Raw genomic sequence first — 15,396 nt, 5'->3', positions numbered from 1 at the left:
AGGATCTACAGACAGGTCAGAGACTTAAAGGTACACTATAGTCACCTAAACAACTTTAGCTCAATGAAGCAGTTTTTGTGTATAGATCATGCCTCTCGGGTTTCACTGCTCAATTCTCTGCCATTTAGGAGTTAAATAATTTTGCTTCAGTTTGTTTCTGTTTCTATGCAGCCCTTGTCACACCTCCCTTTGCTCTGATTGACATTGCCTGCACAAAAAAACTTGTTTCACTTTCAATCAGATGTAATTTATCTTGAACAATTTTATATCTTGCTCTGTAAATTGAACTTTAATCACACACAGGAGACTCTTGCAGGGTCTAGCAGGCTATTAACATAGCAGGGGATAAGCAAATCCAAGTTAAACAGAACTTGCAATAAGAGAAGGATAAACATTAGATGACTATTTAGAGGAAGTGTTTAGGAAGGTTGTGCAAGTCACATGCAGGGAGGTGTGACAAGGGTTTATAAACAAAGAGATTTAACTCCTAAATGGCAAAGAATTGAGCAGTGAGACTACAGGGGCATGATCTATACACTAAAACTGCTTTATTAAGCTTAAGTTGTTTTGGTGACTATAGTGCCCCTTTAAATTAAAATATATGATGAAGCTACATCAGTTCAGCTCTACATAACTACTGAAATAAGATACATTGAATTGCATCACCATCAAAGTGGACACAGTAAACAAACAAAAAAGAGAGACTATTCATCAGTAATTTACTGTATATAGAGCTGCTTTTTACTCGTGTATTTTGTACATATACTGTATTGTATCTCATTGCATGTTATTCTTTATGCTGATTTTTAGTCATGATAGATATGTGATTTTTATAGATCCAAATAAAGTATCAATAGTCTGAAAGTTCCACTTATAATAGCTTTGTTACACTACGTTTTAGTTTAAGCACTATTTATTTTCATTCTTAGGGAACACATACTGTGACGAAAGTAACTTCGCCACTAGCTTTTGGAGGGGCCACCTAGAGCTGCAATGTAAAATTACGTACTAGTGGTATATGTTGCCTGCTTGGATGCACCATATATGATCTACCACATTTATAGGTGTCAGGAGGAGGTGGGAGCTATGGTTCATGTGTGATGGGCATGTTCTACACTCCAGCTATTCTGGGAGGTGGTCTCCTGGAATATCGGATCAGCATTGCAGATCCAACTCAACCTGACCCCAGAGTTATGTCTCTTTCCTAAGATACACAAATATTAAAGCCATAGAAGGGCTACTAAACTGGTTCATGGATTGCAGGATAAAACTTACCAGGAAAGGTTGAAGGATCTTAACATGTATAGCTTGGAGGAAAGACGAGACAGGGGGGATATGATAGAAACATTTAAATACATAAAGGGAATCAACACAGTAAAGGAGGAGACTATATTTAAAAGAAGAAAAACTACCACAACAAGAGGACATAGTCTTAAATTAGAGGGACAAAGGTTTAAAAATAATACCAGGAAGTATTACTTTACTGAGAGGGTAGTGGATGCATGGAATAGCCTTCCAGCTGAAGTGGTAGAGGTTAACACAGTAAAGGAGTTTAAGCATGCGTGGGATAGGCATAAGGCTATCCTAACTATAAGATAAGGCCAGGGACTAATGAAAGTATTTAGAAAACTGGGCAGACTAGATGGGCCGAATGGTTCTTATCTGCCGTCACATTCTATGTTTCTATGTTTCTATACAATGCTCACCCTGAGACTGTAATGCCTGTTATGCTTTGTGTATGTAAAGGAATGTTTCTGTTCAATTGATTACATTTATGTGCTTGTAATAATCATTGTGTTACCTGATGTATAGGCAATAAAAATTGTCAAATTGAAAGAAAAAAAATCCAAGAACAACTGAAAACTACCATTATGCAGTGGATCAGTATAAATGTAGAATCTGACATCAACATCTAACTACTTTTATTAGGCTGTATATATTGTCTCAATGTGCTGTTGGATACTCTTCAAAACTTCCTCAATAAAAATATCTCCATGGAATTGGTTACTCTAATTTGCACTAGACCAAATCAAAGCATATATAAAATATATAAAATAAGACAAATCAGTCCACAAAGAGCTGGACTAGAAAAAAAAATGTACAGGATCCACACACAACTATTAATAACCACCTCTTCACAACTTGGAGTCCTTGTAAAACGTCCAAAGATGAATTACTGTTATTTTATCAATGTAGGGAGAAGAATTTCCATCACGTGTAAATTCACTGCTGTACACCAATTATATATTCCACTAGATATCTGGAACAAAGGCAATCATGCTAGATACTTTCAACAGACACATTTTATTCTTTACAAACCTCTTAAGAGACAATAGATAAAACCTAATCACTGCCTACTAAGCAAGATATATATAGTCTGCATATTTTTTGACTTCCTCATCCTCTAAACATAATATAAACTTTGAAAGGTAAGATATATTGTAGACTTGCTTGTGGTGAACAATTTTGTTTCTTCTGAAACAGTTCCGAAGAAAAAAACATTTGTCGACTGAATTTAGTTCATGTCATATTTGTTTTGCTCAAATTTCAGTAACAAAAAAAAAAACAGGAAGACCATTCAGACAGCCAGAACAGCAAGTCTGCTAACATGCAAACACAGTTAAAGTATTGCCTGACCTAATGGCTACGCAATATCATCCACTTGTGCAATGATAATTCTCAGCTACCGAAATTAGATTATTAAAAAAATACAGATTAAGGAACAGCACATACACAGAGAAAAATGTAGTTTAAATTTTACAAGTCTACTTAAAATGATCTATCTTAGCAAACACATATGGAGATTCAGTAACACCATATGGCTATACTGTGTTAAACCAACTCTTCATCACAGTACCCCAATATCGGTGGGTCCTACACTAATTTTAACATAAGAGATGAGCATGCTAACTGCAATACTTACTGCTTAAGTGGCTTCCAGAGACTCTCCTCAAATGTATGCTTTTTCTGTGATCACCTCCAAAGGGGTATCTATAGTGGATGAGAGGATGCTCAACCCACAGAGAATCTGGGCTGGATTCCAAATTTACACAGAATAAAAAGGAATTGGGGGCATACCCAGAACATGCATTTCTCAGTAGAGGTGCTGCCATCAAGACCAAAATATATACAAAATACAGTTTAAGGAATAGTGCACACACACAAAAAAAGAGATTATATCTCTGGATTAAAAAAAATAGGAAGTGAGAGAGATGAAGTTTTAAAATGATTGATAGCAACCCGATGTTTTTTTTTTTCTTTTTTTTTCTTTTTTAAATCCTTTTTTATCAATAAGTAAAAGGAAAAAGTCAGTGGCAAATTGGATCCTCTCACTTGTTCTGTAGTGTCAGTGACTGTCCTTCAGTATATATATATATATATATATATAAAAAAAATAACTGTGCCCTAGCAGCAGCAGGAGTCATTCAAAAAAACTACAGGGTGGAATAGATGAGTGACTCATCAATTTTCATCACTTTTTCCTTTCATTTTTAAAATTCCCCTATTTTCAGGGGGAGGGGGAGCTGATAAACACAGGTTTCTGATACAAAAACTGGGGTTGATGTCTTCCCTCAAAACTCTCTCTGATACCTACAGTCATGGGGAAGTGAAGTCATTGGGGGGGACTGCTAAACACTGATTTTTGATGCAAAAACCAGGGTTGATGTCTGCCCTCAAAGATCTATCCGATGCCTACAGTCATTGGGCAGTGCTTGAATAAATTACTGGCTGCGCAGGTGGTTGACTCCTGTGATATTAGGGATTATCTGGGCTGTAGCCTATGCAAGTAGTGCCAAGCCTTAATAACAAGCCAGTAACTGACCTCATGCTGTTTACTAGACATGCCCCTGCTGGCGAGTAGGGGCTGAATTTACTAATACTAAGTAATCTTTACTTAGTATTAATACATGTGGCTGAAAGACCAATTTAGGTCTTTCACCCTTTTGGTAGATAGCTCACATGCTGCACTGGCCAATCACAGCCATGCCATTAGTAGGCATGGCTGTGATGGCTTCTAAGGGCACACGCGTCAAACGCTTGTTGATTGGCTGCCCTGCAGCCTTTCAAAACGCGCTTTTAAATCGCCGAATACCGAGCTCCAACCCGAACATACAGTGAAATGTCCGGGGTCCAAAAACTGTAATGTTCAGTACGCTCAACTCTATTTGCTACATCAATTGCAGGGGAATTAAAGAGATGGATTCAGAATGATCCCTGTAATAGAAAACACTTGATCACTTTGGACAGTGGTCAGTGGACACGACTATAGCTGGTGAATAAACACACATGTCCATCTCATCCCATTGTGCCCAGTAGCTCAGAGGGTTAACAGTATGAGGAAATTTAGGTTCAGACAAGATAAGTAAGCTATGACCATTTCAGAGGCACTACACACACTGACATACACACTCACACACACCGACAGACACACTCACACACACAAACTCATAGACACACTTACACACACACTGCCAGACACACATACTCACATGCACACACACACACACACACACACACACTGACAGACACACACAAACTCACAGACACACATACACACTGACATACACACTCACATACACACACTGTAATTAATAATCTAAATTAAATGTAAATTTCCCACCCAGCCTCCCTACCTGGAGTGCTGGCGTGGGTCTCTCATTGGTGGTCCAGTGGGGCTGCTGGGAGGCGTGCGGCTGAAGTTGATTAGGAGGCGGCGAGGGAGCTCTCTGGTCTCTCTGACCGGCTCCCTCGCGCGCCTTTTGCTGATGCCGCGGGAGCCGGAATATGACGTCATATTCCGGCTCCCGCGGCATCAGAAAACAGCCTGCGAGGGAGCCGCTCAGAGAGATCAGAGAGCTCCCTCGCCGCCTCCTAATCCACTTCAGCCGCACGCCTCCCAGCAGCCCCACTGGACCACCAATGAGAGACCCACGCCAGCACTCCAGGTAGGGAGGCTGGGTGGGAAATTTACATTTAATTTAGATTATTAATTACTGTGTGTGTATGTGAGTGTGTATGTCAGTGTGTATGTGTGTCTGTGAGTTTGTGTGTGTCTGTCAGTGTGTGTGTGTGTGTGTGTGTGTGTGCATGTGAGTATGTGTGTCTGTCAGTGTGTGTGTAAGTGTGTCTATGAGTTTGTGTGTGTGAGTGTGTCTGTCGGTGTGTGTGAGTGTGTATGTCAGTGTGTGTGTGCGCATGTGTTATGTGTGTCTGTCAGTGTGTATGTGTTCGAGTGTCTGTGAGTTTGTGTGTGTGTGTGAGTATGTATTTTTCTGTATGCCTGTCTGTATGTATGTATCTGTATGACGGTATGCCTCTGTATGTATGTGTCCGTATGCCTGTATGTCTTGTACGTATGTTTCTGTATGTCTCTGTATGCATGTATGTAACTGGATGTATGTTTGTCTCTGAATGTCTGTATATATGTCTCTGTATGCATGTATGTAACTGTATGCCTTTATGTCTCTGTATGTACGTATGTGTGTGTCTGTGTGTCTCTGTATGTCTGCATGTCTTTGTATGCATGTTTATGTCTGTATGACGGTATGCCTCTGTATGTATGTATGTGTCTGTATGACGGTATGCCTCTGTATGTATGTATGTGTCTGTATGCCTGTCTATATGTATGTGTCTGTATGACGTTATGTCTCTGTATGCATGCATGTATCTGTATGTGTGTATGTCTTTGTATGCCTGTATGTATGTATGTGTCTGCATGCCTGTATGTCTCTGTATGTATGTTTCTTTATGCCTGTATGTCTGTATGTATGTGCCTGAATGTCTTTGTATGTGTGTTTCTGTATGCCTGTCTGTATGTATGTGTCTGTATGGCGGTATGCCTCTGTATGCATGTATGTCTTTATATGCCTGCATGTCTCTGTATGCATGTATATCTCTGCTTGTATGTCTCTGACTGTATGTGTCTGTATGTCTCTGTATGATTATTGCTGTCTTTGTATGACAGTGTACCTGTATGACTTTGACTGTGTGACTGAAAAATTATGCCTGTGTGCCTGTGGCTTGGGAGGAAAGACACACAGGTGAAGATGCATTTTTTTTTTTTTTTAATGAGGGTTGGGGGCGCCAAAATGCATCTTCGCCTGTGTAACTAAAAATCCTAGCACCGGCCCTGCAGACACTCCCACACAAAATCCTCCCCTCTGCCTGTGATATGATTACTGAACACAATGGGTAATATAATTATCACAGGCAGAGGATTACAGTTTTCCACATTATCCATAACTTTGAAAGTATGCATCGCATTCACATAAAACTTACATTTTCCGAATCAGCATACTCCAAATACAAACATATGTCAAAAAGACAGAAACCACACTCATTCATATCATCCAAATTGGTCCATTGGTTCAAAAGATAGATCGAAGTCCTTTGTGACCAAATGAAGCACGGCTTTTCTGCCCAAAACCAGTTCCACAGAGTCTTCTATCCTGGAGATAATTGAGAAGTAATCCAATTATCTTCGAGGACAGAGGCAAAACTCCATTAAGCACATGGCAGTAAAAAGACAGTAAAATACAATAAAATACACAAGGTTACATTTATTACATAAAATACAGACATGCAACATATCCCCAGATAGCTTAGGTCTGAGCGCACATTATTACTGAATGGCGATCAGACCACACACATACAGTTCAATTGCCATGGAGCCAAAGTCTTTTATTACACAAATAGGCTCCATGGCATAGCTATCTGGGTTAAATTAGTTAATTCAGTAAATCTGAGAATCTACCGAACGCCAGGGCAGAAATACATGAATAGACCTTTCTGCATAGGAAAATAAAGTATTTAAATGCCGGTCCATAGTCAAAAGGCAGCAGGCAGGCAACCAGGCTACTCCAGTGCACAGTGGCGAGGTTGGTTCCGCCACATACCTCCAGCAGAAAAAAAAAATTCTGAATCTGCATGTGCAACATTTCTCAGTGCAATGTTGCACATAAACACTGAAAGGACCATGACCACGTAAAATAACAGAAGTCATCATGGTTCTTGAAGTAACTTTTTAAGAAGTAGTAAGAGACATGCAATTAGGTGAGGGTATCAAGTGATACAAAAGGAGGGTCAAAAAATATGCACAAGAATTGACATGGCTTAAGGGACTTGCAGGAAGGTTTACGAGACATGCAAAGTGGACAGCAGGTACATACAAGGGGTGATAGGATGCTAAGGGACACAAACGGTTTTACTGCAACACACAAAATATTTAACAATTCAGTTGCCAAATAACATAGGAGCATCTCTGGTTTATTAACTAAAAAAGGCTTTTAGGGTTTAGTGAATAATTCTGTTGGTCTTCAGTCGTATGGTTTATCATGATGTCTCCAGAACCCCTCCATAATATTATTTACACACACAGTTCAAAATTATGTATCCATTTTCTCCTGTTCAAAATAAATGCCAAAATAGCTGAATTTGAGAAAAAGCTCAGCTGAACTTCAATTATAAGGAAATAATTATGGATATGATTTTACCAATTGATACTGCTATGTTTGTGTGAATTTGTCCTATTTTGATTTATTTTTAGCACAAGCTTTGTTTTTCTCATTCAGGTACACCCATGGCCCTAAAATTACTGCCAAAGACAAGCACCAAACAGCACAACTTCCTGTATGAATACTGTGTTGCTCTTTTCCTCTCTGCTCACCCCAACATTATCGGCATGTTTGGTATCGCAATTGAATCCAAGGAACATTATGGTTTTTTATATGAAGCTGCTTTACAAAGGGATCTGATATCCATTATAAAGCCCAAAGTAAGACACATGTTCCTACTTACTATTGAAATATCCATAAATAATAATTGTTCTATGTATATGTGTGAATACAATTCAGCTCCTCTAAATAATCTGATCTGATATTTATTTATTTTTTTACCAAATTTCATTTATCTCCTGATTTGAGTTTTCTGAAGTCATTCATTAAAACCCCTCAGATTAATCAAATTTATTTGTCCTGCTTAGTCCAGACAATCTTATACCTTGCTGTACACCGCTCAGCTAAAATTTGCCTTAATTTGAAAATTTTGGTTCATTAACAAAATAGTCAATACTATTTTATGTGGGGCATGACCTTTGTCCTTCTGCAAGCAGTGTCATCAGAAATCAGAACCATTTTCCAACCAAGTGCACAGATAGAAATTCACATTTTCAGACGCGCACAGATACAAATTCACATTTTCAGACAAACAGACACAGATACGCACTCAGAGATACACATGGTCAGCTACACATACACATTCATAAACCTAGAAATGCAGGTGCATAGGTTGATGACTCACCAAGATGGCAACGTGAGCTTAGAGCTTACTCAAGCATTACAAACCAGTTTAAATCCTTATGGGCCATGACAGATCTGCTTCCCCTAGACGTACTACACCTCTTCGGGTTCTGACTGGGCTGATTAATGATTTCCTTCGAGGCCTGTGTCCCGATTCAAATATGCCATCTACGTACCCTGCAAGCTCTGACACATCCTTGGTTACGCTGTCAGAAGTAGATGATCACCGCATGACTAGAAATGTGGTGGTTGACTAACACTCGCACAAGTGATTACCAAGGATGACCTGGATATTTTTACCGCAGACATCAAGACCACAATCCAGGCTGAAATGGTGGGACTCTGCACAGATATTTTGTACATTGACAGTCTGCACTCGCAGTTGGAACAATGCCACAAAGCAGCTGAACTGGCTGCACAGAGACAATGCTTAGTCTTGTTTGATTCAAAGAGAGAGATTGAGAACCTTGTTAACCGGGCAATGAGGCACAATCTATGAATTAGGGGCCTGCTGGGGGCTCCCTCATTTGAATGGCTTACTGATACAATTTTTTGATCGCTTTGCCCTAATCTTGGAGAATGACTGCCCTGATAATATACACATAAAAGACAGAAACCACACTCATTCAGAAAAGCCGCAAGGGTGATCACTGAGCCTGGGTCAGCGCTACCCTTGTAAACAGAAGCTCCAAGAAAGAGTACAGGCACTCCAAGGCCCAATGTTAAGCAGTTTTATTGGAACATCATGCAAGCAGCCAATCTTATATTGCATTCAAACTGGCCTAGCATCGCTGTATTTGTCAACATTTCCTCAAAATTTGGGTGAGATCTCTCCATTGTTTACTTTTTTTTCATTGTTTTTTGTATTTTGCTTTTTAAATGCTCTTTTTTATGCATAATTTTCTTACCTTTTTTTTGCTATGATTTTGAATTATTCCAACAAGAAAATGGAGAACCGTAAATATGCAAGGACATGTGGTCGAGCTATAACCAGCTCTAGGTAAAACAGCATGCAGTGGTATACAATCCCCACTTGCAGGATATCCCTCTGGTTTTGGTACACAGTAGAATGATAGTAAATCACAACTCGATAACGAAGAGGTAGATCATATGGAATGACAAAAAAAGCAGCCAATAGTGCTCTCTATATAGAAAGGTAAGTATCAATAAGGTAAATAAAAAAGTACTTACAATGGAGTGAGCAGACTAACCACTCTATATATCAAGCCTGGGTGGTGTAATCCCCACCAAGGATTTCTTTGGTTGGTTGTCTACAGTAGGTGATGGGTCCAGATGTCAGGTAAAAGTATAAAAATAAATAATAAAAAGGTCTAAAAATATATTGCTAAAAGGCAAGCAGTGAGGTAGCCAAAATAATTTAGTTTAACAACAGCATAAAAAACACTTTTATTGGGGCGGGGGGGGGGGGGGGGGGGGGGGCTGACTCTCAAACAGGCCAGATGTGTTTGCATGGAGCTCCTGCAAAGAAAAAGCCTGAAAAAGCTAAATCAACGGGAAGAAAACCTTGCAAAAAGCTCTAAACCAAGCACAGACCACAAGCATCAAAGAGGAGTATTAAGTAGCCCAAAAATATCCGCATGTACAAGCATAGTCTGCAGTCTGGCCGAGTGACCTACCGGGGTAGCAGGCCTCCGGCCTAGGAGAGGCGGCCGATCTCCAGCCGGGTGCCGAACACCCTGAATAGACCTCCTCGGCGCCCTGCCACCCCCCCCCCCCTTGGACCGGTGGACCCTCGACATTGCAGCTCATGAAGCCGCATGGAGACTCAAAGATGGCCGCCAGCCCGCCATCTCTGTTAAGTACAGCAAACCCAGGGACCAGGGACTGGGTGCAGGACTTTGAGAACAGATTCGACAAGGTCTGCCAGGATTTCTGGGCCCGCATAGCCCACCGCTCAGGCGCCACTACCTTACCGGACCGAGAACAGCAACGGCGACCGAGCATCCCCATGGCGGCTTCGCCCCAACCTGACCCAACGCAGAGCAGAACGGGGCAGAGATCCACCAGGCTGATCATAATCAAGAGACGGAGGAAGGCGTGGATGACGCCCCGACTCAACAAACGCTGTCCAGATACCGGTGCTCAGCTACCCAGTATACAGCTTACACGGATGAGCTTGCCTGCACACGGCTCTCAGCCTCGGGGGACGGAAAACCCGCGGCGACACCAGATGCCATCAAGCCTCCCCAGGGACCCGGCCCGAACCACACACAGCATCCATGCACGGGAGACACAATCAACCCTTGTATATCTATGGAGTGGGAGAAGCAGACCACCCGGGTACCAACCAGCAGGCACACGTGCCGATTACTACCTTCCAGGTTCTCTACACTTCCCGTTGTTGGGAGTAGGCTGAGCGCGGACTTACCTTTTGCTGCACAAGTCACGCCAGAGCTACCTGATCTGCCGGACCCCTGTGAAGGCCATATTGCCCGAAGACATGGTTATGTTTATTATTTGCTTAGCCCTTTAAATTAATCGTTACTTTTGTTACTGACTCACATGCAACAGACAAACCTTGAATAAGCCTGTACCTTTCAATTTACATGCAGTCAGTATGTCAATTTGAATACTCTCACTTTACTAAACTTGCCTAACTGGGTGTTAGTTTGACCTAGCAGAGCGGCGCAGACACTAATGGAGGGTTAAACTCTCCTAGCTAGTCTCTCCCCAGATTGCTTAACTTGCTTGTATTCTCCTAATTTAAAGCTAAATCTGTAGGGGCAACCAGTAAGCCTGACGTGTACTGTTTGTATATACCTAAAATGAGGTTTAGCCCCATCATGGTTATAAGTTGAGCTTATCGATGTAGCATATCACTCAAATCTTTCTGTACAGTCAGCAAACATTCTCTCAGCACTTAGCACTACACAGTATCCTGTTACCTCAGCTTGTTTAACATGTTAACCTAGTTACTGTGTCTTTAATGCTTCTATATCACACTAGCCTCACCTCGCTTATTAATCTTTGAAATACACACTTGCATCTGTAAACTCTTATAAAAATTTAAAATGTGCCTGACTCGCAAAAACCACGACATGTACTGCATCTTGAAGATATCTATACCTTGACACCGCTGTTGTGGCGCTCCAAGGCTGTTTGTAATTTTTTGTGCACAACAAAAATTAAAAAAAAAAAAAAAAACAACACTTTTATTAAAATAATGCCTTTTAGCCATATATTTTTAGAACTTATTATTATTTATAATACAACCGATATTTACACAAAACACCACACCACAATCAACTCACTCTACACACACTCAATCCCACAAGCAGGCTCTAAACACATGTACAATATGCTTTTCTTACACTTTTGTCCTTTTATGGAGACACCAGAGACATGTCGCAAGCAAACACAGCGCAAACATGTTAATCAATTTGCTTGCGCTGCGTAGAACAATAACAGGTCTTTTTTTCATGCAGGAGCTCTTCAGCAGGGCTCTGTGCATTGAACCAACATGCTAACTTTGAGAGGGGGCATGCTTGTCATTGGTGATGACAACCCCCCCCCCCCCCTCTCGGCCCATCCCCTTCTCAGTGGACTACTGTAATTCATAAATGCCCGGGCCACATTTTTTTCCCAGTCCGGCCCTGAGGGTGAGTGTGGCAGGGTGAACAGGATGAGTGTAACAGTGCGAGAGTAGATGTGTGGGACAGGATTAGGGGGGGTTAATTTCATATGGTGAGTGAGGGCAAATGTGTGTGTTATAGTTGGAGGGGGTGAGAGTGACAGGACTAGGAGGTATTAATGTAAGTGTAATACACAAGACAAGACAGAAGAAGGTTGTGCCAAAGCTGAATATAGTACAGGTAACAAAGTCCAAAGTGTAAGTGGTGCCAAAACAAAGTCTTTAGTTGGGCCTGATGGGGCACCGACGGCCTATGTGGAGGAGTATTCTCTATACGGATCACGTGAAGACGGTTTTCCAGGATCCGTATGTAAAGAGAGGAACAAATAATAGTGCAAATACGTCTGATAAAAGGGTTGGTTTGCAGAAAGAAGAGATCTATGGTAATCCTACTCACATGTAGTAGAGCTGAACTAGCTCTAGTGTGGATGGCATACAGCGGTACAGTCCCCACTTATAGGATACGTAGAGAAGTATTGGTCTTTTACTCCGTATGTGGAAGAAAAAGACAGATGATAGGGCAGTACGTCTGGTAAAGATGGTATGTACAACAACAGAGTCTAATATAGTCCTACTCACGTTTAGTAGAGCTTAAGCCAGCTCTAGTGTGAATAGTGTACAGCGGTATAATCCCCGCTTGTAGGATACATGTAGAGGGCTAAGTCTTTTACCGATATGTAGATCATAAGAGAGAAGAGAGACAACTAATAGTGCTCGCTGTATAAAATTATATGTAAGGAGTATAAATAATAAAATGTGTACTCACATAGGACTGAGCAGGCGGACTGCTCAATGACTCCCCACCTCAGATGTCTTTGGAGTAATGCTCAGCAGGAAAAATAAAATCAGGATACCAAGCAAAAATAAAAATAATAAATAAAAGAGTAAAATGGCACAATCAGAGTGATTTAAAAGTAGCCAAAATACCTTTTGGAATACAGAATATAAAAAAATCTTAAAATATCCACAACGCGTTTTACCTATTAAAGCTTTCTCAAGTGGAGAACAACTTAATGCAAGTTTGGCTGGTTGAAGGGGAGTGTCAGCATGAGAGGGTGACAGTGTGTTTTTGTGGGAGGATGACAATGTTTGTCGGGGAGGGTGGCAGTGTGTGTGGGGAGGGTAACAGTGCGTTGGGAGGGTGACAGTGTGTGCGTGTGTAAAGTTTTCAGTGTGTGGGAGGGTGATAATGTGTGGAGAAGGTGACAGTGTGCGTGGCGGCTGTATTTTAGTGACCAGCCTCCCTACACTGAAATTCCTTTTTATAAAATAGCAATTAATTCCCTCGTGGTCCGGTGGCCTTTCTAACCAATCTGCAGCTGTGCCGGGTGCACAAAGGAGCTGCAGACCTCAAGGGCTGGGCTCTCTCTCCACCATGGTACACTGAGTGGATGGGCCCCGCACCCAGCAACATAGGGTAAGCTGCTAAACCCCACTCATGGTGTTGGGCCCTCGTCCGACCAAGGACCAGACAGATCAGTCTTTCCAGCGCAAAGTCTTCGACATCCACCTAACTTGCCTAATTAGAGAGCTGCCTCTGTAGCAAGCAGCCAAATAACTTAAAACTCATGCTACAACTTTTTTTAACTATTTGGCTTCTGACTGTTATTCCTGACAGCAAGTAAAAGTCTTGACAGATATCGCTAGTTTGCAAAGCAAGTGAATGATAAATGGCAAATATGCATTCTACCAGATGGGTAGAACATGCAGGACCATTTTTCATGAAAAATCTGTGCTCTGTAAATGTCTTAATTCTAGAGTTTACACAGAATGCACTTGGCCTAACAGTGCAGATTTAGTCAGGCTGATCAAATTGTGACCGGAATAGTCTTTAGAAAACATGCAAATCAGTTGGAAATGAGCCATTTTCACCTAGTTGTATCCATCTTAACAACATTATATGTTTAGAATAAAGACCAGTAAAGTGTTTATATTTGTGGTTACTTAACAAAGTGACTAATATAGGACTGACCATGTACCTTTCTATTTTTTTTTTTAAGTGGAAAAGGTCTAAAAAGAAATAGTTTGGTCTTTAATTTAACAATTCAGTTTATAATGATTAATTACCAATTATTTGCTTTTCAGTTTTACCTCAGTTTGCTAGGGCTGTTTATAATGGAATTCTTTGGACCTTTTTATAATTCTGACCAGTAATGTGATAAACCCCTTCAAAAACTGGAATTTGCGCTATATGTCTGTTCAACCTTCAAAAACTGGAATTTGCGCTATATTACTGTTCAAACGTAATTCACCTCTTTCATATTATATGCACCCACCCTTATTATATATCATTTTGTTCAGGAGAAAGTGAGCTTTTATTTCTCATGAACTATTCATATTTGAAACATAATTTATTATGAATGAAATAAAAAAAAACTGTGAGAAATTAAGATTTAAAAAAAAAATTGTAGACATTTTAGCTGTAAATGTCATGATACTGTTTGCTTTAACTGCAAAAAAAACACGTATTTCGATTCAGCAAAGTCTCACGAGTAGAACAGTACCCCCCATTAACAGTATTTACTGTGTTTTGGAAAGTTACAGGGTCAAATATAGCACATTCCATTATTCTGTTTTTTCAAATAAAAATTTGCCAGATTAGTAATGTTACCTTTGAGACCGTGTGGTAGCCCAGGAATGAGATTTACCCCCATGATGGCATACCATTTGCAAAAGTAGACAACCCAAGGTATTGCAAGTGTGGTGTGTCCAGTCTTTTTTAGTAGCCACTTAGTCACAAACACTGGCCAAAGTTAGCGTTCATATTTGTTTTTGTGTGAAAAAAGCAAAAAATAATAGTGTTTGTGACTAACTGGCTACTAAAAATGATTGGACCCCATTTGCAATACCTTGGGTTGTCTACTTTTGCAAATGGTATGCCATCCTGGGGGTAATTCTCATTCCTGGGCTACCATACCCTCTCAAAGGCAACGTAACATATCTGGCAAATTTCAATGTGAAAAAAATGAAATGCAAGCATTATTTGACTCTTTAACTTTAACTCTTTAACTTTCCAACACCATAAAACCTGTACATAGAGGGTACTGTTATACTTGGGAGACTTCACTGAACACAAATATAAGTGTTTCAAAACCGTAAAACATATTACAACAATTATATAGTCAGTAAAAGTGCCGTCCACGTGTGAAAAATGCAAAATACTTCACTTTTACTAAATAAATCATTGTTGTAATACAAGTTACCATTTTGAAACACTAATATTTGTGTTCAGCGAAGTCTCCCAAGTAAAACAGTACCCCCCATGTACAGATTTTATAGTGTCTTGGAAAGATACAGGGTTAAATATAATGCATGCAAATTAAATTTTCTGCATTTTCTGCCTGGGTTGTCAGGCACGTTAATCACATTTTTATTAATTAAATCACATAATTATGTTAAAAGATTACTTAAATATACAGGTAGAATTTTAATATATATACATATATA

General features: G+C 40.3%; 1 protein-coding gene across 1 annotated transcript in view; it reads left to right on the top strand.

Moving 5' to 3' along the window:
- The window catches only part of LOC134577993 (serine/threonine-protein kinase SBK2-like), a 189,594-nt gene that overhangs the window by 101,548 nt on the left and 72,650 nt on the right, over nucleotides 1-15,396 (top strand). The window contains exon 3 of the mRNA XM_063436953.1: nucleotides 7,572-7,774. Coding sequence (XP_063293023.1) covers nucleotides 7,572-7,774 — 203 coding nt within the window. The remainder of the gene's footprint in view (nucleotides 1-7,571; nucleotides 7,775-15,396) is intronic.

This window comes from Pelobates fuscus, chromosome 11 (genome assembly GCF_036172605.1).
Source record: "Pelobates fuscus isolate aPelFus1 chromosome 11, aPelFus1.pri, whole genome shotgun sequence".
In the NCBI taxonomy this organism is placed as follows: Eukaryota; Metazoa; Chordata; class Amphibia; order Anura; family Pelobatidae; genus Pelobates; species Pelobates fuscus.
The sequence above is the reverse complement of the archived record's forward strand: the minus strand, read 5'-3'. Positions and strand labels throughout refer to the sequence as shown.